Genomic DNA, 23,463 nt, shown 5'->3' with positions numbered 1-23,463 from the left:
TTCCTCTGCCAAGTTTCTCACCATCTACATCCCTCGTAACGGTGAATGAACCCCCAGCTTGTGACTCCCAAATATACTGCTCATCATCATTGTGCTTGGTGGTAACAATGACCTTCTCTGCAACAAGGTAAGCAGAGTAGAACCCCACACCGAACTGCCCAATCATGCTAACATCAGCGCCAGCCTGCAATGCCTCCATGAATTCCTTTGTACCGGACCTTGCAATTGTACCCAGGTTGTTCACCAGATCTGTTTGCACACACAAGCATCAACATCAGTTTGCATAAGTTCCAAGCATATTTGGGTAGGCGAACGCATAAACTGAACCATAAACAGCTATTCCAAAGGCCCATCTTCTGTTTTACTACCAATCCTTGTCAAAGGAGCACAAACTAAATGACAGTGGTGAGATTGTTTGTACGTGCAGAGACGGTACACCGCAAAGTAGCTTAGTTTTATAACTCTTGTCCTCTTCAGATCATGTAAATCCAAAAAAAAATGGCTCACAATTATACGGATATCGCCATAACACAAAATAACCATCAAGACCTATCATCATTTAGAGCAACGTTAAGTGATTTCGGGACAATCCGGACACGATTTTCAAACCATTATTAAACTACGCGATACATAATTGGTACCCAGTCAGTCTCACGAAAATCTTCATCCAGACAAGTCACAAAACCGCTGGTAGAAGAATGAAAACCAAAAATGGAATAGAAGAAACAAATGCATTACCTGCTTTGGTCATCCCGATACCACTATCGATAATGGAGAGCGTCTTGTTAACCTTATCAGGTACAAGGCGAATAAACAACTCCGGCTGAGCATCCAGCTTGCTCTTGTCGGTCAAGCTCTCAAATCGAATCTTATCCAAAGCATCAGAGGCATTGCTGATCAGTTCCCGGAGGAAAATCTCCTTGTTGCTGTAGAAAGTGTTGATAATCAGGCTGAGAAGCTGGTTAATCTCCGCCTGGAAGGCGAAGGTCTCCGCATCGGCCATCTGCACATCCGCCATTGACTTCAAAATTCAATTATAGACTTCTGGCAGCTGATTGCTTTGAGAGAAAGATTGAGAAACAGAGAACGCTTCGAGGATCGCTTCGAATGCTGAGGAATTTGAATTGAATTGAACTGAACGTAGAGGAAAAAGAAGTGGTTCATATATATTGGAGGAGGGGTTCTAGCAGGTTCTAATATTTTGCATGAGAGGGAGGCGGGGGGGAAGGAATTGGCGGGTTCTGGAGCCTTCTTCTCCTTTCTGGATACGATTATTTTAGTAACAGAAATTTGGTTTGGACTTAATCGTGTTTGTGACCTCTCTTTCTTCATCACGATTTCTTCTTTTGCTTCTTACAAACGTCTTTTTTTTTTTTATTTCTTTTATTAAAACTAATTTATAAAATTATAACATCTCACTTTTAATTATTGGTCAGCTCAAATTGGAGTGATTGGACTTTTGGGGTTTGATCACCGGATCAACAAGTTCATTGATGAAGAAAACTTTTTACATGAATTGATCGTCAAAATGTTAAATGATTTGGATCTTTTTATATTAACAATTCGGAGCATATATTATTATTTGGAGTCCAAATAAAACTATTAGAAAATGATTCTGAATAGCTAAAATGTGTAACAATTTGATAGAATTTTAAAGTTTCTTTTGTGCTTGAGTTTCAGCCTTCGGCCCCGTGTCCACAAAGCATAATTAGAGATACACGGAATGAAACTCAATTATAATTATTTGGAGTATAAGTTAATGAAAGTCAATCCGAGTAAAACTCAAGTAATTACTTACTCGGCACCTTATGAATTAGAGGGATATTTATAATTCGTATCCATTCAGTACATCAAAGTGAAATTTGTTGATTCATTGGAGATTAATTATATTTAATGATGACATCATTGTTGTAGATCAGACAATCATATTAAATGAATCAAAATAAAAATAATTAATTTCTAAAATTCATGTGCCAAATTAACTATAAGTAAAATCCTTTATTTTACTTATACTAGTTTCCACCCTTTTGGACCCCTATTGTGTATATTGATGGCCATGTATTTTGTACTAGTTCTGCATACTCCCCTTTCTAAAAACTCTATATTTTAATTAAATGAAATTTGTTTTCTTTTGCTTAAAAAATATCCAAATAAATTTCTTATTACTAAAATTTTAGACCATCTTTGGTTTTGCTTTTATTTTTAAATTTTAGTAGGAAAAGTTAATTTTAAATTTTATATAGATTTTTGTAAAATGTATGTTTGGATTAGTTGATAAAATTATGTTTTATATTGTTAGTTGTGTCAAATAAATATATTTTCTATTTGATGAAAATGATAGTTATACTTTTATTAATTTAGAATTGTCCGACTGTGTCTTCAAAAATAAACTGCCCAAAAGACCTAAATAATCCAAAAGGAAGAAAAAGACCACAAGAGTATATATAAAAGAATGCAAGGTTCGAAAAACTTTAAAGGGCCTATGGTGCCCTTAGAAAACCAGCCTGAGCAAGGAGGCCAAGTGCCCTTTGAAACCTTTGTTTGAGTAAAAAAAAAATGTCTTGCACAAAAAATCTCAAGCGATACAAATGCAAGAAGGCTCACATACACACAGGAAAGCTTAAGGGCCTGTAATCCCCTAAACCCCAATTAAAGTAGAAGCTCATATCATGTGGTGTCCACATGTGGCTTAGGTGGCATCCGCATAGAACTTATTAAAGTTAAGTCCATAGACTCAAATACGGACCAACCGCCCAGTAGGAAAACATAGCGTTGTTTGTTGCATCATTAGTGATGTCATATAAAAAACAACACAAAAATAATATTTTATTAATTTATAGAATCAATTATTTAACATATAAATGATATATATTAAAAAAATAATAATTGAGATGAAAATGGTAGTAACATATTTTTAATGAGAGTACATGTTGATGAGAGCAAAAAATGATATTCAAGTCTAGTTGGGGTAGAACGTAATGAAATAAAGTGCTAAAAAATAAAAGAGTGTAAAAGAGTAAAAATGATGGTATTATTATGATTTTCTAGTATATAAGAGAAAGATTGACATTAAAGTAAAATTATAAGTATGAAATTAAAGTACTCTTTCCAACTAAGGTTGTAGGCGAAATTAAAGTACTCTTTCCAACTAAGGTTGTAGTAAGAAAGTTCGATTGTCTTTTTTTGTCAGGGGAGCTCTCAATTACTAGACAACCATTAGTTAGTTGGAGAAGACCAAGTTGCTTGCGGATTTGGTGGAGAGTTCTCACAGGTTTGGTGGAGCATGATATTAAAATGGCTGGGTAAAATTGAATACCTCACGAATTTGGTGGAAGGTCATCTCCTAGCAGTTGGGAGACCCCTAATATTTGGGATGGATGCCTTCTTGAATTTTTAGCGATGCGGTTAAGGAGACGTTTTTTCCCCAATTGGAATCCAAGCTTTTAGGATTTAAGGGTTACTTGTGACTAGAGGCACTACGTATCTCGGAGAAAGTGGTCGGCCTTTATCTAACTCTGTGGGGTGTGCCTAAAAATCTTATGTGGATAGTACCTATGCCACCCGTGGACACCATATGATATAGGTTTTGACTTTAACTGATAGATTTCAAGTCCCTACGTTTTATTGCGGACCTGTGAGGTCTTCTTGGCTCCCGATCCCTTTGAATTTGGGTTAATTGGATTTCTTTTGGCCAATTTAATTTTTAGTGGCACATGCCAGATGTCATAGAGGCTCTACCTCTATTAGACTTTCTATAAGCATTGGGTCAAACTATTTTTATAAACATCACGTATAAATAAATATATTTATATTTTTATGACTATTTTAAAAAATTAAAAGAAAAAATAAAACAAAAACTGAATTAAAATTTGAATCTCATAAATTTAGATAAGAAACCTTAGAACATTACGGGGCCACATAGCCCCCCTTTTCTAGCTATAGAGACTTTTGTAATCACATTTTACTGTAACTATAAATTCAAAGAGCGGAAAAAATATTAAAAAAAAAAGAAAAAAAGAAAGAAAAACGTGGCCACTCTTGGGGCGTGGGAATATTGAGTGACCACGGCGGCAGATCGTGGCTGACGTCAAAACGGGGGATAACGGTGAGCTGCGCGTCCGCAATCTGACGGTGGAACGTCGACCTCACATTCCCCCCAGTGCCAACCCTGGCACACTGACACGTCATCGTACCACTGTCCACATTATCACCTTTCCCATTACCATTCGACAGTTGGCCCGCACTTTTACCGACCTTATGGGAAATACCATTGCTACCCCTACTGTGGGTTCAACGTCCCGACTCCGGTCCTAAATAGGTCAAGCCTCTTCTTAATCCGAGTATAATAATTCGCGTGACATATGTGGTTGACTAAAACTCCCATGACATTTGAGTATAAAAGTAAAAATTAAAATAATAATAATAATTATACTATTTTATTCTAAAATTTAATATAATTGTATGCAAATTTCATATTATTTGAGAAATTACATTTGATATTATTGATGTTTATTTCTATCTAACAAATAGATTTATCTGTTAGCTAGAATAATCTGAATTTGTTTATAGTAAAAGAAGTTGAATGAAAATTTATATTTATCCCAAATTTACTTATTACTTATTATAGGTCAAATAAATCTTTTCTGACCAAATTACTCTTACACATCTTTAATGAAATATATCTTCACTCTTATAAAGATATTTTGGTAAGAACAAATTTATTTAACATACAATAAGTGAGTATCGAGGTAAATATGAATTTTAATATCACAAACTTAATTAATTTAAATTAATAAATAAATCTATTTATTATATAGAAACAAACGCGTAAATGTATATTTTTAAACCATAAAGAATTTAGACGTAAATAATTATTCTTATATAATATGATCACGTTTAACTTAGCAATTTAAATTAACAAAAAAGAAGGAAGCACCAGTTTCTCAACTTAATTTTTAATTTATTAGCAAAAGGAGGGCACAGTGGTTGCAGCACATGGAGGCTCCCGTGTCCGTTCCGACTTCCGAGTATTTAACCCCCAAATCAATCAGTAACAACCGCAGAGACGCTAACATGTGGTCTACGTCCCCCCACGGCCCCCTGGTCCACTTCGCTCTCACCTACACATCATTCGCCGTAGGAACCTCCTCTCCTAACTTGTATAACTCTATAAAACTCTAATTTGAAACGCAATTGACCTCCCCTGAAATCCTTCTCCTCCGCCAGAGCCACCTCACATGGCGGCCGGGATTTACATCGCCACTCCCTCGAGAACCGTAGTCCATTTTAAGCACAGTCCACTTCTTGGCCCGAAGCCCAGCTCACTCGCCGCACCGGCTTTACGGCTTTCCCACTCCCTTGGGAAATTTCCGGGGATTTCGAGGAAGAAGCCCAATCTGACGGTGTGTTTTGTGTTGGAGGATGAGAAATTGAGGCGTCTGGGAGAGGAAAGTGGGGAAGAGAGTAGTAGGAAGGAAATCGCGACGGCGGTGGCGGAGAAAGTGGCGAGGAAGAGATCGGAGAGGTTTACTTACCTGATTGCGGCTGTTATGTCGAGTTTCGGGATTACTTCCATGTCTGTCATGGCTGTTTACTACAGATTTGCTTGGCAAATGGAGGTTGATTACCAACTTTCCCTTTCCTTAATTTCCTCCTTTCTCTCTTAAACAAGTGTGTTTATGATTGATGAAATTTGTGGTGGGGCAGGGAGGAGAGGTACCTTACGCAGAAATGTTGGGTACATTTGCTCTCTCTGTTGGAGCTGCTGTAAGTTGTGCCATAGTCTTCAATTATTTTTTTGCTTCTTTTTCCATTTTCATCATAGACTGGAAATTGAATAAAATGTTCAGGTGGGAATGGAGTTCTGGGCCAGATGGGCGCATAAAGCACTGTGGCACGCTTCCTTGTGGCACATGCACGAGGTTACTTTCTTTAACTCCCACCAATACCTCTAAATACATACTAAATTTTTATTCGAATCAAATCAATTATACGTGTCTTCACAGTTTAAAAATATTAATCAATTTGTTGTGTCATGCGTGTGGCTGTTTTCTGTATCATAAATTTTTATCCAACTAGGTTTGGTTAGACCTCCGTATCAGAACCAAATATAATACGTACTAAAAAAATAATACCAATCAATCATATGTGAAATTTATTTTGTTATTGATTTGGTTACAACCCAATCTGTAACCTTTTTTTTGGGGATTTGAATAAGAATTTTTCTAAAACACACACCATCCTTCAATAATTGACCACTGTTAAACTGTTGAGTGAGCATAATCGTTGTATAATTGAAGTGGGCATGATTGCAATGATTGAACAGTTAAAGTTGTGTTTTTGGACTGCAGTCGCACCATAAACCACGAGAAGGTCCTTTCGAACTGAACGATGTATTTGCAATAATTAATGCTGTCCCAGCCATAGCCCTTCTCTCCTACGGCTTCTTCCACAAGGGCCTCGTCCCTGGCCTCTGTTTTGGCGCTGTGAGTTTCTTCTTTCTATACTTGTTTTTCCTTATTCTTCAAGGCTTATTTGGTAATAACATTCGATTCCGCGCTTCTCATACTAGTTATTAGACTTTGTTGTATAATTAATTCAAATTCAATTAATTCGATCTAAATATGTACTTAAGTCTTTGACGTCGTATTGTATGAGTTGACTCGTCTTGTCCTTTTCGGATTTTTTATTCATTGTAATTTTTATTTTTTTAAACATACAAATGATGACATGGTGTATTTTATTTTGAGAAAAAAGTTTATACACTTAACATATTATATTAAATAGAATAGAAAATTCAATTGGGCAATCTTGCACCCTCATCATACACCACCAATTCAATGTGATCGTCTTCTCGTGTATTCGATATTGCGTCTAATCATGGAAATGAACGGCGTTCATTTGATGTAGGGTCTGGGAATCACGATGTTCGGCATGGCCTACATGTTCGTCCACGATGGTCTCGTCCACAGGAGATTCCCGGTGGGGCCCATCGCCAATGTTCCCTATTTTAGAAGAGTAGCCGCAGCTCATCAGGTACGTAAAACAATAATAACATAGAAACAATGCAATTATCCACCTAACCAATCTCATCTAATCATAACTAATTACGCATTGATTAATAAAATAAAAGCTATATTTTTCTACCTTTTTTGTTACTATAATAAGTAGCATTTTACTATTATGATCTTATTCCATTTTGTTGCTTGGGATTTCAGCTTCACCACTCAGACAAGTTCAATGGAGTCCCATACGGATTGTTCTTCGGACCTAAGGTTGTCTTTTCTCTATTATAAATACTTCAAACGTAATTTCGTTGAATTATCCTGATTTCTTTTGGAAATTTTGATTTGATTTGTTTTGTGGTTATTGAGATTGATTTATGAGGTGGTTTGTGCAGGAACTTGAAGAAGTGGGAGGGCTTGAGGAGTTGGAGAAGGAAATTAATAGAAGGATTAAATTGTCTAAGAATTTTAGATGACATTTATTTCAGACATATTTTGTGATATTTTCCCACCTTAAATGGATTTGATTTTTGACTTGTGATTAAGGAAAAATATAGGGGACTAAAACCTCAATTCCTTGTCCTATTTTCTGAATTTTACAACTACATATTAATGAAGCTCACCTAATCTCCACAAGTAGATAAAATTATTATTATTATCTACGCTTTGGGCTATAAAATCTCTTTTCAAAGTCTGGAATTCAAAGTGTGAATGTGCGCATCTGTATGGGGTGGAATAAAATAAAAAAACACCAACCTTATTGAATCAAACCATACAAGTTGTCTCTTGACATTTTGTTGCCTAACATAGATGTCTTTGTCTTTGTGTTTTCACACACTATACATACATACATACATATATATCTATATGCTTCCGAAATTGAATATCACAGGCTGCAATTGCATGCATGTGCAACTTGAGATTTTATTCTTGTGAACTTCATTAAATTCATCCTGCATTCTGTGTTTGTATCTTACTTCCTCCTTTTCTTTCTTGGAATTAATAATAAAGTGGTGGACTGTGAAAGGGAATTCGATCACTTGTTTTTGGAGAATTCTAGTGCTCTAAATTCGTCAAAAATGGACTTCTTCTACATATAATTAAATACTTGTCTCTAAATTTATACCTTTAAAACTTAAGTCCACGTTTGCAGATGTGAGTGTACGTCTATCAACTCCTATTTGCAATATTAAAAACAACATAAATTACAACGAGTTTTTTGGAATTTGACATAATTATAAATACACTTTATTATTTCTAAAATTATCAATATCCCTAATGTTTGATGAAATCATATAATCTTTGGATGGAAATCGAAAATTGTCAACCTTGCCCTTGTTATATTATATTTTCTTTAAATAAAAAATTATAAAAAGAGTTGTCCACTTAGTCCATAAAATAATTTTAAAATTTTTTAAATATAAGTAACATTATAACTTATACTCCACAAGACATTTTGATCAGTTCGTCATAGAAAATAGATGAAAACTAACGAAATGGGCTGGTGACAATAGTTAAAATCAAGAGGATATTGATAATTTTTCAAACAATGAGCGGTACTTGTAATTATATTATATTTCAGTGGAACTCGTTCTAATTTATTCTAATAAAAATTATATCCTAACTAAATTAAATTTTAGGTTAAATTATATTATTAACACACCTGATATTAGATTCAAATACATAATTCATCTATGCCCTTTACAAAGATCACATGTAAACCTCTTAAATTATAGTTGTAATTACAAATACACTCTTACTGATCAATAAAAATTCGAATACACCCCCATAAAATACCTTATTTAAAGGTGTACTTATAAATTAACTACTCGAATTAAGTTTTTTTACGAAATTAATTTCATACGATTACGTGTGTGTACTCAAAAATTAAATTTACTTTTATTGTATTTAAGTTTATTGTTAATTGGAATTGTAATAACATATTAATATATATATTTTGCATGTATGCGTAATCATCATTATCAATATAACATATATTTTAGAAAGTGTAAATTTTTAATTTAATATAATTAATGTACTAAAAAGGGTTACCAGATAGATTTTGTATTTGATGTTGTTAGACAATAATAAATTTTAATATAAATAAACAAATTATAAGTTTCCATAAATAAAAGCATTACTAAAATTTATACACACAGATACTGCGTGTTTTCGTAATTATTTTTTTATTTTTTTAAAGAGAAGCAAAACTTTGTATTGCAATAATGAATACATCAACAAATAGAACAATAAAAATTATTATTAATTGTGGGAGAAAAAAGTAATATATAAAAGAATTAAGATAAACATATGAACCAAAGAGAAATATAAAACTTTAAGAAAATACCTAAAAGTAATTTTACAAGATCAAAAACATCAAGGGATGAATACATCTATACATACTCCCTGATTTTATGGATTGATTGTATAAATATCTGTCTTTTAAATAATTACATATACATTCGGCAGAAACGTCAATATTATTTACACAAATAACATTCTGTTTTTTGTAAAAATACACATACAACCTCCAAAAAGCTTCAATGTCACTGCATAAACTACTCCCGCTTTCTTTTATTGCCAAGAATAATTTTTATGATTATATTAATTTGTGTATACAAATTATAAACTATAAGAGGTGTAAATATAATTATGTCAAACATGGATATGACATCCTTAACTTATTACATAATATGGATAATCAAACACACAACAACTAATCCCACTCCTTCCTTTAACAAGACCTTGTTTGTACCAAAAAACCCACTTTCTTTTCCCATATCTATACTATTAATTCATTGAGATAAACTATCTATAATGTTAGTCTGGTGATACAACTTCCCATTTTATAGATAAGTTTAAGGTTATAAGTTCAAATTTCATAAAAAAAAATTATGGGTATTAATTATTACATTTTATATTATTTATTATAATTGTTTCGTTTTCTTATCTATATAGTTGTATTAATTCAATATTAATACATCGATTGGATATATTATTTAATTTTATTGAGATATATTCTTCTTCTTCTTCTTCTGCTTTATCGAGTACAATTCATTGAGTTGTCTTTTAAGGGACAATAAAATGTATTATGCAGACTGCAAATGCTTATTTTTAAGCGCTTATGAGCTTATTATTGAAATAAGTTAGAAAGGGGTGTTTTGATACTTTTCAACGGCTTAAATTAAGTTTATTTAAATCAAAAATTATAAGTAATTCTTTACCAATTTCTACAGCTTATTAGTAAATTTCTAAGTATTAAATTATTTTTTCTAATACACAAACTTCAACTTTTTTTCGCTTTTTCAAATATTGCAAATTTTTATTATTACTTAACTTACAACTTATTCCCACCACAAAGTACAAGTCTTTGCAGAACACTCCCCATGTGAACTAAGAAATTAGTAGATTTGTATGGTAAAAATGGGCTTGCTTATGAACTCAATTCACGGCCCATCTTCAATAGCCCAGTTTAGTTTTCAAAGTCCAACCCAAAATACATTCTTTGAATTTGGCCCAAGTCTTTTTATCATTTCTACATGTTGAAAGGCAATCCAAATTTATTTATAAAGTAAAAGACATTTTCACTCCTAATACACAAGTACCTCTTTTTTTCAATTAGTCATTGTGGCACACTGTTTCTGTATGCATATAATGAATAATTTTTTTACATTCTGTAAAATGTATTAGAAATAATATTATAAATAAATATAAAATATATGAATCAATATATTATATTAAAAATAAAAAAAAGAAAGAAAGAAAAATACTAAATTATCAATTAATGTAAAATTTATAAAGTTAAATGAGTTAGATATTTTATTGATTGAAAAGTATTATCAGTTTTACAAAAAATTGGTACAACAATATCATTAACTACCATTTATAAATGTGGAAGGCTGTTTCTTTTTATATAATATAGACTAGTGTTAGTCTAATATTTTCAGGGGGTATTTGTGTAAATATTTATCTCTAAATAGAGAGTGTAGTTGTTATTACAACTATAATTTTAAAGAGTGTATTTATAATTTTATAAAAGACAAAGAATATATATATATATATATATATATTGACTTAAATAAATGAATGTCAATGTAATTTACTCTAAATTATTTTATAACCTTTTTATACATAAAAAAAAATTCCTAATAAAGGAAATAACAGTTTAGATGCAAAATTATAATTCCAGTACCATTTATATGGAATTTTTAAAATAATTCAATTTTTTTTAAAAAAAAAACTCAACACATTTTAATTATAAAATTGAGAAAATTCGAGCATTTAGTCTCATATTCAAGTTTTTATTAAAACAAAATAGACGGCATTATATTAATTTGGCTGCTGACACAATTGATGGACCCGCATATTGCGCGTGTCATTGTCGTTTGGTTTTTTTATTTTTTTCAAAAAAAAATTCTCATCTTTTGATGCTATTTTAAAATTTTCATAAAATATATGACTAAATATATTGCGGTATTTTCAATTTTAGAATCATTTTAAATTCAATAAAGCGGAGAATCAAAAATTTTGAGTCCTTATCGTACAGAACTAAACATGTAATTTCGTCGACTTAAAAATTTTTAGTTATGGCAAATATAATAAAAATAATAATCCTTTTTTCTTTTTCTTTTTTTTTTTTTCCTGGATCTCCATTCATAAATACATTGTGAAGAGTAAAAAGATATAACTAATTCATGGTATGGGATTGGAGGAACAAAATATTGATCAATTTCAAGAATCATGAGGGGTGTGGGTTTGAATGACTTTTTTGGAGTTTTCAAGGTCAGTTATGTAATTACACAGGCGCGTTTGGCCCTCTTATCCTTCCCCAACAATCACAATACCACCAACAACAAAAGGAAATTGAGAAGTCAGAAATTCTGGATCACTCCTTGACATTTGACACGTGTCCAATACCTTCCAAGTTTCCCAATTTACCCTTCCTTTCCCCGTCTCTTCTCACCCGGCAATCTCATGTGATCAGTTATTTTACCCCCCGCGGCCCCTTTCTCTCCTCTCTCTCTCTCTCTCTCTCTCTCTCACGCGCGCTGATACAGATCCAAGCATTCTCCAAAAATCAATTCGACAAATTTCTCTCTGATTTTCGTCGTTGCTGTGGTTTCTTCGTTTCTATTGCGATTGTTTTCTGAAGGGGCCCTTCCTTCTTTCTCCTTGATTCCGTCAGGTTTGCTTCATTTTCATCCCGATGTTTCTTTTTTTTTTTTTATTCTTTTGGGGGGAATTGGGAGATTTTCTTTGTGGTTTTTTTTAGTCTGATGCTAATTAACGCGTAAAGGGATTGATCTTTGTTGGGATTGAGATTTAGGCATCTGGGCTAAGTGGATCCTGTGCTAAATTATTTGGGGTTTTTTTTTATTGGATTATGAATTGTTGAATTGATTTAGGATATAGTTATGCATACGGTCATAGTTCGTATTCGGATCTTTGCTTGAATGTTGGGTGGTGAACTTGTCTCTTGGTTGTCGCAATTATGCCTTTTTTTGTAGGATCTGAAATTGGAGATAAATTATTGTGCTGCGAATCTTGGACTTAAATGATTTTCTAGAATATTGAACTGATAGAACATAAGTCATCAGTGTATTTTATCTCTTGATGGTGCTGGTTTGTTTGATTCTTGGATGGATTCTTGAAATCTTTCTGTGGCAGTTTGGAAATGGTGGTGTTATAGTCGTGTCAATGACTGCTGCTAGATTATGAATTGATTCTCTTGATGTGTAATGTTGGTGGTTATTTGTGCGCTATGGCAGTTTGATATCATAGTTTTTCGTCTACTTTATTATTGCTTTTGTTTTGTGTTTGTGTAGTTGTATGATTGGCATGTGGGTGGAATGTTTTGAATGATGCTTTACCTTTTGTCGGATGTATCCTGATTTTATTCATCTTTGTTGCAGGAGGGAAGGCCATGTGAGATATTTTAAACTGAACAGATAGTTACTTAAGGTCAATTGAATCATTCCTTAATCTAGTGTGTGTGGTGTGTGTGTGTGTGTGTGAAATGAGTAGCAAGGCTAGTGGGAAATTGGGGAGAACAATGAGGGATAGATGCATGAGTTCTTACCAGTTTTCACTTCACCTTTCTCCTGTTATTTCTTTTTGGGAATGTAGTGTGCGCAAAATGAGGTATTCATTTAGACCCGAGTGGGTGTAGGTTTCATATATAGAGTGTTCTTCTAGTTTCCAAGTTTTCATTTAAGTTGTTGAGTATTCGAAATAAGTCACTAAGAAAAGGAAACATATAGGTAATTATATAATGTACACATGTTAGGGAAGTTTTACTGGGAAAGCTAAAAGGAAGTTGGGAAAATAGTAGATTTTGGCATTAAGTTAAGTGCGACTGGATATCATGGAGTGTGCTAAAATAACAGCTGGTGTTAGGAAAGCCAAGAAGAAACCGGTGAAGGATGAGTTAGATCGCATTAAACAGGCCGAGAAGAAAAAAAGGCGCTTAGAGAAGGCTTTGGCTACTTCTGCAGCCATTCGCTCTGAACTGGAAAAAAAGAAACTGAAAAAGAAAGAAGAGCAGGAGAGGCTTGATGAAGAAGGCGCCGCAATAGCTGAGGCAGTTGCACTGCATGTCCTACTTGGTGAAGACTCGGACGATTCAAGTAAAGTAGTACTAAAGGAGGATGAAGGGTTGACCCGGTGGGATTATGCTAGCAACATCAACATTGTTGTGGGGGGAAGACAGCAGCTAGTTCATTATCATGATCTGTCAAAATATTCTTGTGAAAATGTTGGAAGGGTCTCTGATACTTGTCAATATGGGCACATGTGGAATCTCTGGGGAAACTCTAACTTGGTGACCTCGTCTGATCATCTGGCTAGCAGCCTCTACCCTCAATATTTGGGAGAAGAAGTTTGGGGTCCTGTTGGTTTATCTGCTGGTCATCTTGCTGCTCAGGCTGTTTCATCCCTTAAGATAGCTGATGATGCACGGGTAGATGCTCTTGTCATCAACCATATCTTATGAGGGTAAAGGAACAATCATCTGTGGTCTAGTCACGTTGTGCTGCACTAGATTATGTTGTCCTGAATAATGTTCTGTATATGCATGTCTGAAGTGAGTTCACCTATCTTAGTTCTTGGATCTCAAGCTTGTATTATCGCCAGGTTCAAACTTTGGCTTAGGAATTTATTATGTTTTTTGTTAGTTGAGTCTTCGTCCCACTTTTCGCGACTTGGCTTAATAGTTTATGATTTGCTCGTTCGGTAAAATGACATTTTACAACTGACCACAGCAATAACTAATTATCTTTCAGGTGCTGTTGGATAGCAATTGCATGTTTTGCTGGTTTCTCTTGTTTGCCAAGTTTCTGTTATAGTTGTATTTCACCCATTTTCACCACAGCACTGGCTTTCTTACTTCTTTGTGATTGTGCGAAACTCTGGCGTTGCCTAGCTTAAGTATGTAGTAAAGTATTGGTGCCGACAATAAAATTGTGTAAAATATGAGCAAGAGCAGTCGGCTGGTGGTGCTTAAGCTTTTCGTTTGGTATATGATTGTTGGAAGTCTGCATCATGGTGGTTAAATGAACATCCTCTCTGGCAGATTTGCATGGTTACAATTATAGCTGTCTTTACTGCTTATAGCTTTATTTATCACTTATGAACTATTTAGCAATACCTATTTATGGGCTTTCTCATGCCAATCAAGTTCGATTTTTGGTTACAAAGTTCTTGATTTGATTATTTTCTTCAATACAAATTGGTGGTTGGTGGTAGTGTGACTAGTTTTAGACTGTGCTGATCTGAACTTTTCTTGAGAGCTTTTCTGAATCGGGGTTGTGGCCTTCAGTTCAGCTGATGCTGTTCGAGTGAGCTCCCTGCCTAGTAATCTGGTCAATGCCAGTCGACACAAGTGCCAAAATTTTAAATATCAAGTTGCCATATTTGTAAACTTGTCTTGCTATAATAGTCCAATCACCAGAGAGAGAGCTTGCATTTACTTCAGAATGCACAAAATTCAAGGTTACCGTCGTTGATATCTATTTTTCAAATGTCAAATTTTTGGGCAAATTCACAGTTGAATAAAACTAATCATTTTACAACAATCCACAAGGCCCAAGACAAATAGAGATTGCTAAAGGTTTTGGGTGCCCTGAGCCCCTGACCACAACAAATACATTGCAAAAGTTGGCAGTGAAAATACAGTATCAGGTATCACGATGAGGATTCAATCTTAAAGGTGCTTCATCGTCTTGTCTCTGTTGCTGATGTGCTGCCTCATCGTTCTTATTTTCTGTTTCTGAACTATTGGATGGTTTAGCACCATTCGAAATTAGGTTCTTGAACCAGGTAGTCTGGAACCTAGGACTTCCTCTCGTAGAGTTTCCAGGAGACTCTGGAGCAACCACCGAGTTGTTGGATGCAACTCCTGCTAAAAACCGGTATGCCACCTTGCTAGCAGATATGATTTCAGTTTTAGCTTGCCTCAACTGCAGCACCACCAACATGAGCAAGACATTAGAACAAGAAGCACATTTTTCACACTGGACGGTAACCAGAGCAAAGACAATAAAAACAAGGGACAATGAGGTGGGAAGATATAGGAAGTTCCTTAATCATGCAGATTATTTTCAATTTAAAATTGCATTCCCGGCTCAACTGAATATTGAAGCAAATACATGAATGAACTTGGTAGGGCTGTAAGCCAGTAGGTTCCACAAAAAGGTTGAAGGCAAGCTCAAAATTCTCTGTAGGAAACTTCCACTCAATGGTCAAAGGAAGAAACAGAATAAGAGAAAGATGGAATCTTACTCGATATGCTGTGTTTCCAGCTATTTCCGCAGCAGCATCACCAGCGTGTGCAAACCTGTTAACCCAACCTGTTACAAAAACCATAAGTTCACAGTTGCAGAAAATCAAGGAGAGGGTAGGGAAGATGTCTCATGATAATTAAAATTGGAAAAAGGAGAACCCTATGAGTACAAATGCACAACCACAAAGCGTGGCTGTGGTAGCCTGCACTCCGAGGTGTAAGAAGGTGGGTGGAGAGTTGGTTCAAGACAATCTACTAATTGGCTTCTAGTTACATATCCACAGGCTTGAATTCACCATGGAAACTACAACACAATCAAGCTGTTATATGCAAATAAAGTCTCAACTTAAATATAAAGCTAAGCATGATTCAGAATCAGACTATCAAATGAATTTAGCCCAAGTATCAAATCAACTTAGCAGATGACGGGCTAAATATCAAATTTATGTTATATGCTTAGACAAAAATGAGAATTTTGGCACATAAGCAGCTGAACAGAATTCTAACATAAAAGATGTGCATTTCACTTTTTCAAGGAGTTAAATTTGTTTCAAACAGAGATATGTAAAAACTGATGCAAAGTTGTTTAGCATAAAAAATTGCTTCCATGAAATTTCTGTTTTGGGACCGATGGAGATGGTAGACTTGCAAAAAAAAAAAACATGAAAATATTCTGTCTAACCCAACAGAAAGCTAATGTTTGATTATTTGTAGCATTTCCACGCAAACTCGCACGAATAAATAAAACTACAATTATGCACATTAGCTGAAGAATACCTCATTCCTAAACCAAAATTCAAGGGATAGACGTCGCTTTTATTACTAAATTAAATGTTGCACATGTGAAACAGCGGGAGTGAGAGGGGAAGAGTGAAATTACCGGGAAGTTTTGGCACGCCAAGTCTCTCACAGAACTCATCACAGAAATGATTGCAATTCTTCGATAGCAAATCGTATGAGTGTCCAGGCCACTCTCTACTAAGTTCCCTCAGTATCTGATTGACCTTGTAGATAGAGAATGATGTTCTCCCAAGTTTAATACTTTCACGGTATGTATACATTGGATTCTTTGTTGAAGGACAGCTAAACACCCCAGTACCCTGTTCACAGAACCCAAATGACCATTCTTCATCTCCATAAACCTGTTGAGCAAGTGAATTTTGGTTAAAAGAGCGAACACTTCACCTCTATGAGTCCAAAAGCATTCAATATCATATAGGAGGAAATTTTCAGTGAGGAAATTGGATGAAGAGCTGTTCTCAACTTATGGGCTGGACGGGCAAAATGCATTAGCAACAACAAGGTCGCACCAAACTCTCATCCAAGCCCAATCCAATTGCCAATCCAAGAAGATTAAGGTTCTCTACTAAAAGGAACTGTCACAAGTAAATATAGTACATCACCATTTTCGGGAAGTGAAACAACAGACTAGGCGTACACAGCTCTACAAGTTGCTCTTGGTACTTTCTGGAATGCTCACCAAATCCTTCAAGGAATTGTTAACTTTTCATCTACACCAGCGGTTCAAAAGATTAAAGCGCCACCATATTTTGCCAAAACCAGAAATTTTTGGCCCGTTGCACAGTATCCTCAATTCCTCAACAAGATTCACAAGTTCCCAAACCCGCCCATCCACCTCCACCCAACTCCAAGAATCGAAAGCATAATAAGAACAGAAAGATGCCTCCTCCGATATATTGAACCCGGAAGGGTCATAGGACCACAAATCAGAATACGATGGCGACAGAAATCCAACATAGTAAGACTCAAAAGTGAAAGCACAGGAAGTTTCGGTATGTAACCAAGAACTCAGATGGCCAAGGAAATACTTCATCAAACCAAGTACACGGAGCAAAACCCTAGATCTACTCCAGAAACCAATCAAAGTAAACAATTCAAAAAAACCAAAAGAACTAACTAAAGTAATGGGGAAAGAAATTCAAGTGCACATAAGAAGCAAGCAGTAAACACACAAATCAACAAAAAGAAGATAGATTTACTAACCTGAACAGCGCTATGGAAGATGCCACCGAGCCCAATTCCATCTTTGAAGATCTTGTTGATCTGCATAATAGTGTTGTTAGTCTTCTCACTACCACTATTCGTCACGTCATATACATGGAGGGTCACCTCCGTCATCCTCAATTCAATTCCTCCCAACAGTTTCTACTCTCTTCAAAACCCCAATCCCCCTCAAAAGAACACAGACCCCCAAATCTCTCTCTCTCTCTCTCTCTCTCTCTCTCTCTTCACCTCCCCCCCTCTCTCTCTCTCTCCACAGATTTATATATGGATATTGAAGATTTCTACTTTAATTTGAATGAGGGAAATGACAGAATGAATAGAGTAGAGTAGTATATTTACTGCAAGAATTCAAAATGAGGAATATCAATGATTGTGAGCAATGGGAAGAAAGAGATGAACATTCACACACTTTTTACTTCGATGTGCGCGAAATGACGCATAGAGGGAAAAACAAATGGTCAATACCTCAATTTGTAAGTTTTTGGGGGACCCTTTTCAAAATTGAAATGGAATCCATTTTGATTTTCAGAATTTATTAAATCAATTTATGGGAATTTATTTTTCTTCTTCACACGAATTAAAATTCAATCAAATAGATTTTTAAAAAATAAAAATTGATGTCCCCCACTTAGTTTTAAATATTTCATTACTAATAATATACAAAAATTAAAAATAATTATATTTACACCTCTTATTTATAATTTATTTACACAAATCACCCTAATCTTTTTACATAATTACAAAAAACATCATTGACAGCTTAAAAATAAAAATAATCTGTGTAATGATATTGACATTTTTCATAAACTTCTGTGTAATTTTTCAAACAGCATCAGTTGTTTGTATAAATAATTTTAACATTTCTAGTGAACGTATGTATATTTTTTCAAAAAATAATAATAATTTTGTGCAAATAAAGGTGCATAATTTTCCTAATTACTTCAAAATAAATGGAGTAGATATGGGGTTAAGTGATCTAATCATCAATATTAGATCTGAACCCCATATCTAATCACATGCAGATATTTGATTTCGAATCTAATCCTACTTAAGTAATTTTAGTATGAATATTTTAGAATTTGATGAAAGTATTATTCAGAATGTATATTACTTAATATTGTGTGAAAGAATTTAAATGAATCGAAAATGAGATATTCGAGCTGACTTCGATATTATGATATATGTTATTTTTCTCAAGGTTCGTAAATTATAATTATTAACTATGTAATCATTAAAACAATATATTATATGTTTAATAGAAATAAGTCATTATTTCTAATTAAAATTAAAGGTATATTTTAAAGAGCTCTTTTAAAATTTGTCATAATTACAGATATTGAATCGTTGATTAAAAAATTACAAATACTTATAAATATTTTTTTTATTTGAAAAAAAAATACCCACGTGAAATTATAATCATATAACTTTACCCTAATATCAATCATATAATCATAAAAGTTGCCCACAAAAGAAATTAACGAATACTAATTTAGGATATTGGGCTGTGGTCACATATTCCTTCTTTAATTGACATTTATGATTTAAATTTGACATCTTGTAGGAATTAAATATTTCTTTTAATTAATTTCTACCAATTATTATTATTTAATTTTTTATTATAAAAAGAAAAAAAAAATAGGAATTTTGAGAATGGTGAATTACATCAACAATCCTTGATATTAGGTTTAAACATGCAATCACTCCATGTTTTTGATAAAATTATAACTAACTATTGATATTGTAGTTGTAATTATAAATACACTTCCTAATCAATGGTACACAAACACCTCTTAAAGTACAGGGATAATTACACAATCCTCCCCTGAAATTTGATGCAATTAACATCATGTAATTTGAAAAATTACATTTAGTACTATTAAAATTTGCTTCTATTTAGTTAATAATTTCATATGTTAGTCGAAATTCATCGAATTTGATGAATTAAATGAAAAAATTGAATAAAATCCATACTTACACCCGATTGACTTATTACTGATTTGTTGCAGGTCAAATAAATTTTTTTATAACCAAATTATCCTTATACATCTTCACACGTTAATGTATGTGAGAAGATCTATCTTCATGTTATAAGAGTAATTTCGTCAAAAAATATTTATTTGACTTGTAATAAGTCAATTGATAGTAAGTATGAGTTTTTATTCAGTTTTTTTATTAATATCAACAAATTCAGTAAATTTTGACTAACGGAAATATTTATTTATTAGACAGACATAAGCAAACCTCATAGATACTAGATATAATTTTTCAATTATAAGGAGTCTATATTTAATCACATCAAGTTTCAAAGGAGTAGAATGTAATTATACCTAAAGTATATATTACACTAACAACTTTTTAAGTGTATATTGTAATTTTACAAAGATAGAAATATTTATGTGTATTAGATATAAAAAAAGGGACAATTACGCTCTCCTCCCAAGAGATTTGGTGTAATTACACGTAGACCTCTTGTGATTTGAGAAATTACATCTAACAAATAAGTCTATCGTTAGTAAGAAAATAACTGAATTTGCTAATATTAACAAAAAAAAAAAACGAATGAAAATTTATACTTACCATCAATTGACTTATTACTGATTTATTGTAGGTCAAATAATTTTTTCGGACTAAAATACCCTTATAACGATGAAAATGTACATCCTCTCATACATCAACGCGTGAAAACGTATGAGGATTACTCGATGATAAGAAGATTTATTTAACCTGTTATAAGTCAATTGAGGATAAATATAAATTTTTTTGTTGATATCAGCAAATTCGGTGAATTTTGACAAAAAAAAAAGATATTTGTTAGATGAAAGTAAATATAAGGGATGCTAGAATATAATTTTTTAAACAAAGAGTTTACCTATAATTACATCAAAAAAAATTTTAAAAAAAGAGTGTAACTATCCAAAAATAATAATAATAATAATAAAAATAAAGTAGGTGGGGGTGGGGGGTGCAAGGCCTAGAAATTGATAAAGTGGTGGGGCGGTTTTTGTGGAGAGCACGCTATTGTCATTATTATTAAGTGATAGTGCTACAGTAACAGTAGTAGTGCCAAACAACACAACACCGACTTGGCTTCCACTTTATCCATCCACTCTGTCACACTATTCTCGTTCTTTCCCTGTATTTCAAACATTTCCATTCCTACCCTCCCTTCCTTTGTTTGCTTTTGTTTGACTCTTGGGTTGCACGGTAATTTAGCCCATTTTTTTTTTAAATTTGATATAATTATATATTTTATTATTTTAATAATTATAAATATTTTTTTATTTTAACTCTCGTATGATAATGAACTAATTATTAATTTTATTTAAGTTTTTATTTAATTTTTATAGTGTATTCAAAATGTCCTTTTAAATTATGAATTTTAATTTTTCAATATTATAGCAAACGTAATGTAGTTATTTTTTCATCCTAATGTCGAGGAGCTATATAATTATTTTTTTATTTGAGGGGTATATTTATAATTTTTTAACTAATAAAAGATATTCGTAATTATGTCAAATTTTACAAAAAAAAATATATTATTTGGCGTCATAATTAAGTATTAGAGAAACAATTTTGAAATAGAAAAAAATTATAACATTTGACTTTATAATTTTATAATTAATTATAGAAATACATGATAGTTGAATTTCACATTTAACCTCATAAAAAATAAAAAATATTATTTAATGCACATGATATCAAATTAGAATTTTGGTAGAATTTAGTCCGAACACCAAATATTGAATAAACAATCAAAAGATTACATTTGTATTCAAAATGCTGCTTTAATCTGCTCAATTACAAGACTAAACATATATTTAATGTCTCTAAGTTTAATGCAATGATAGCGATAAACTATTAAAAAATTAAATGAATTTATATTCAAAATTATAAAATAATGATAAATGTGACGGGGCACAAACAATAACACTATGTTTGTTTTCATTTCCAACTTATTTTCGAGACAAGTCAAAACATACCCAATGTTTGTCATCATTCAAAAACACCTTATTTAGGCGTTTTTAACTATTTTAGCATAAAAACATACATATATATATACACACACATATATACATAAATATATATAAAAAAAGCATGACTTGACAATGAATAGTAATTTTTGTCTAACAAAATACAACATTAAACATATAATACTTATTTTAAATTATCTCCAAAGACATGATTTGACAATGAATAGTAATTTTTGTCTCCCAAAACACAACATTAAATATATAATACTTATTTTAAATTATCTCCAAAAACAAATCCGAACATACATACTATCTCTAACACACACTTATTTATCTTTGTTTTTCTCTCTCTATTAACACAACAAAACACTCAGAAAACGAATCCAAACATTATGTAAAAGTTTATATATTTTCTTTGTAAATTATATTTAAAATCTTAAAAAAATTAATTATGAAAATTCTGATCAGACCAAATTCGATTGGACCTAATTTATGATAAATAATTTTATAGTTATTATTATTGTTTTTTTAAGTAAGAGCAATGAATTATTATTAATTGAAATAAATTGATTACAATCATGTCTGTCGGACATATTCTAATCAATAATATCAAAATAAATAATCTAATCAAAACCTACTATTGAGTAGACACAACATTCCAAGCACAAGGTGGATGGAATTTGAACCAATGACCTTTAAGATTATGAGTCTCAACTTCGCCAACTTGGTCATGCAATTTACATCATATCTTAATCGAGTCACAAAATATTTTATGTGTTATTTAATATGGTTATTTCATCCAATTCAATTAATGCAGAAAAATGAATCAAATCATTCCATACTTGATGAAATAAAACTCATTTGAATTTGATTTATCTTTTTTTTTCTTTATTCGATAAGCTTTCTAACTTGATTTGATAAACATAAAAAAATATCATATTATTCGAACTCAATTCATATTTAATTTAATAAAGCTTAATTAGAGTAATAATTAAATCAAATTCAAACGTAATTTGCTGGTTAAATATTTAATTCAGATAAATTTAAATAATGATGTGTTCGACTCAACTCAAATCATTTATAGTCCTGAATTCCATACATGTTGAAATTTGCCAACATGAGAAAATAAGTTTAAAATAATAATTGTGCAAAATATCAATGATGGGTATTTAAAAGAAACCATCATAATGTAGGTTAGTTAAGGTGTTAAATGATTATTATAAAAATTTGATTCCAAAAACTTACCTAAATAATACATTATCATAAATAAATGTTGGGTGGAATAGGAGCCATCCAAGACAGCTATACAGAATTAAAATAAAAAGAAAGAAACACTAATAATAAGGGATAATTACATTTACACCCATGTTCTATTATTTGTTTCCACAAATCACCCATACAATTACATAATTATAGAAACCACCTCTAATGTTTTTTGAAGGTATATGTAATTTTCAAAAAAGTAAGAATAATTTGTATGAATTATATTGATATTTTTTATGGATTTAAATAATGAAAAGAATTTGTGTAAATAAATTATAGGTCAGGAAACATAAATATAGAGAAGGTCGAACCCCAAAATGCAATAAGACAAAGAAATATACTGTGATGGGAGCATATAAGGAGTTATTGGTGAGCCGTGTCGTGCCGTGTGTGGGGTTCGCTGTTTACGAGGATTGAGGAG

General features: G+C 32.4%; 4 protein-coding genes across 4 annotated transcripts in view; 2 read left to right on the top strand and 2 right to left on the bottom strand.

The window, feature by feature from the left end:
* Positions 1-1,231, bottom strand: part of LOC105166705 (heat shock protein 83-like) — a 3,169-nt gene extending 1,938 nt beyond the window's left edge. The window contains exons 1-2 of the mRNA XM_011086158.2: positions 739-1,231; positions 1-249 (exon numbers count right to left, since the gene is read on the bottom strand). The exon at positions 1-249 is cut by the window's left edge and continues 3 nt beyond it. Of these exons, the coding sequence (XP_011084460.1) occupies positions 1-249; positions 739-1,018 (529 nt within the window). The 5' untranslated portion in view covers positions 1,019-1,231. The remainder of the gene's footprint in view (positions 250-738) is intronic.
* LOC105166704 (beta-carotene hydroxylase 2, chloroplastic) lies at positions 5,048-7,626 on the top strand. The gene is made up of 7 exons (XM_011086156.2): positions 5,048-5,618; positions 5,707-5,766; positions 5,850-5,921; positions 6,351-6,485; positions 6,910-7,035; positions 7,218-7,274; positions 7,400-7,626. Exons 1-7 carry the CDS (start codon positions 5,238-5,240, stop codon positions 7,478-7,480), a joined length of 912 nt encoding a protein of 303 aa, XP_011084458.1. The 5' UTR covers positions 5,048-5,237; the 3' UTR covers positions 7,481-7,626.
* LOC105166703 lies at positions 11,982-14,321 on the top strand. The gene is made up of 2 exons (XM_011086155.2): positions 11,982-12,189; positions 12,917-14,321. The coding sequence occupies exon 2, from the start codon at positions 13,369-13,371 to the stop codon at positions 13,993-13,995; it is 627 nt and encodes a 208-aa protein (XP_011084457.1). The 5' UTR covers positions 11,982-12,189; positions 12,917-13,368; the 3' UTR covers positions 13,996-14,321.
* Positions 14,988-18,232, bottom strand: LOC105166702 (deSI-like protein At4g17486). The gene is made up of 4 exons (XM_011086153.2): positions 17,788-18,232; positions 16,664-16,925; positions 15,783-15,850; positions 14,988-15,460 (listed from the first exon to the last, which is right to left on the bottom strand). The coding sequence occupies exons 1-4, from the start codon at positions 17,920-17,922 to the stop codon at positions 15,179-15,181; spliced, it is 747 nt and encodes a 248-aa protein (XP_011084455.1). The 5' UTR covers positions 17,923-18,232; the 3' UTR covers positions 14,988-15,178.

This window comes from Sesamum indicum, linkage group LG7, assembly GCF_000512975.1.
Source record: "Sesamum indicum cultivar Zhongzhi No. 13 linkage group LG7, S_indicum_v1.0, whole genome shotgun sequence".
Lineage (NCBI taxonomy): Eukaryota > Viridiplantae > Streptophyta > Magnoliopsida > Lamiales > Pedaliaceae > Sesamum > Sesamum indicum.
The sequence above is the reverse complement of the archived record's forward strand: the minus strand, read 5'-3'. Positions and strand labels throughout refer to the sequence as shown.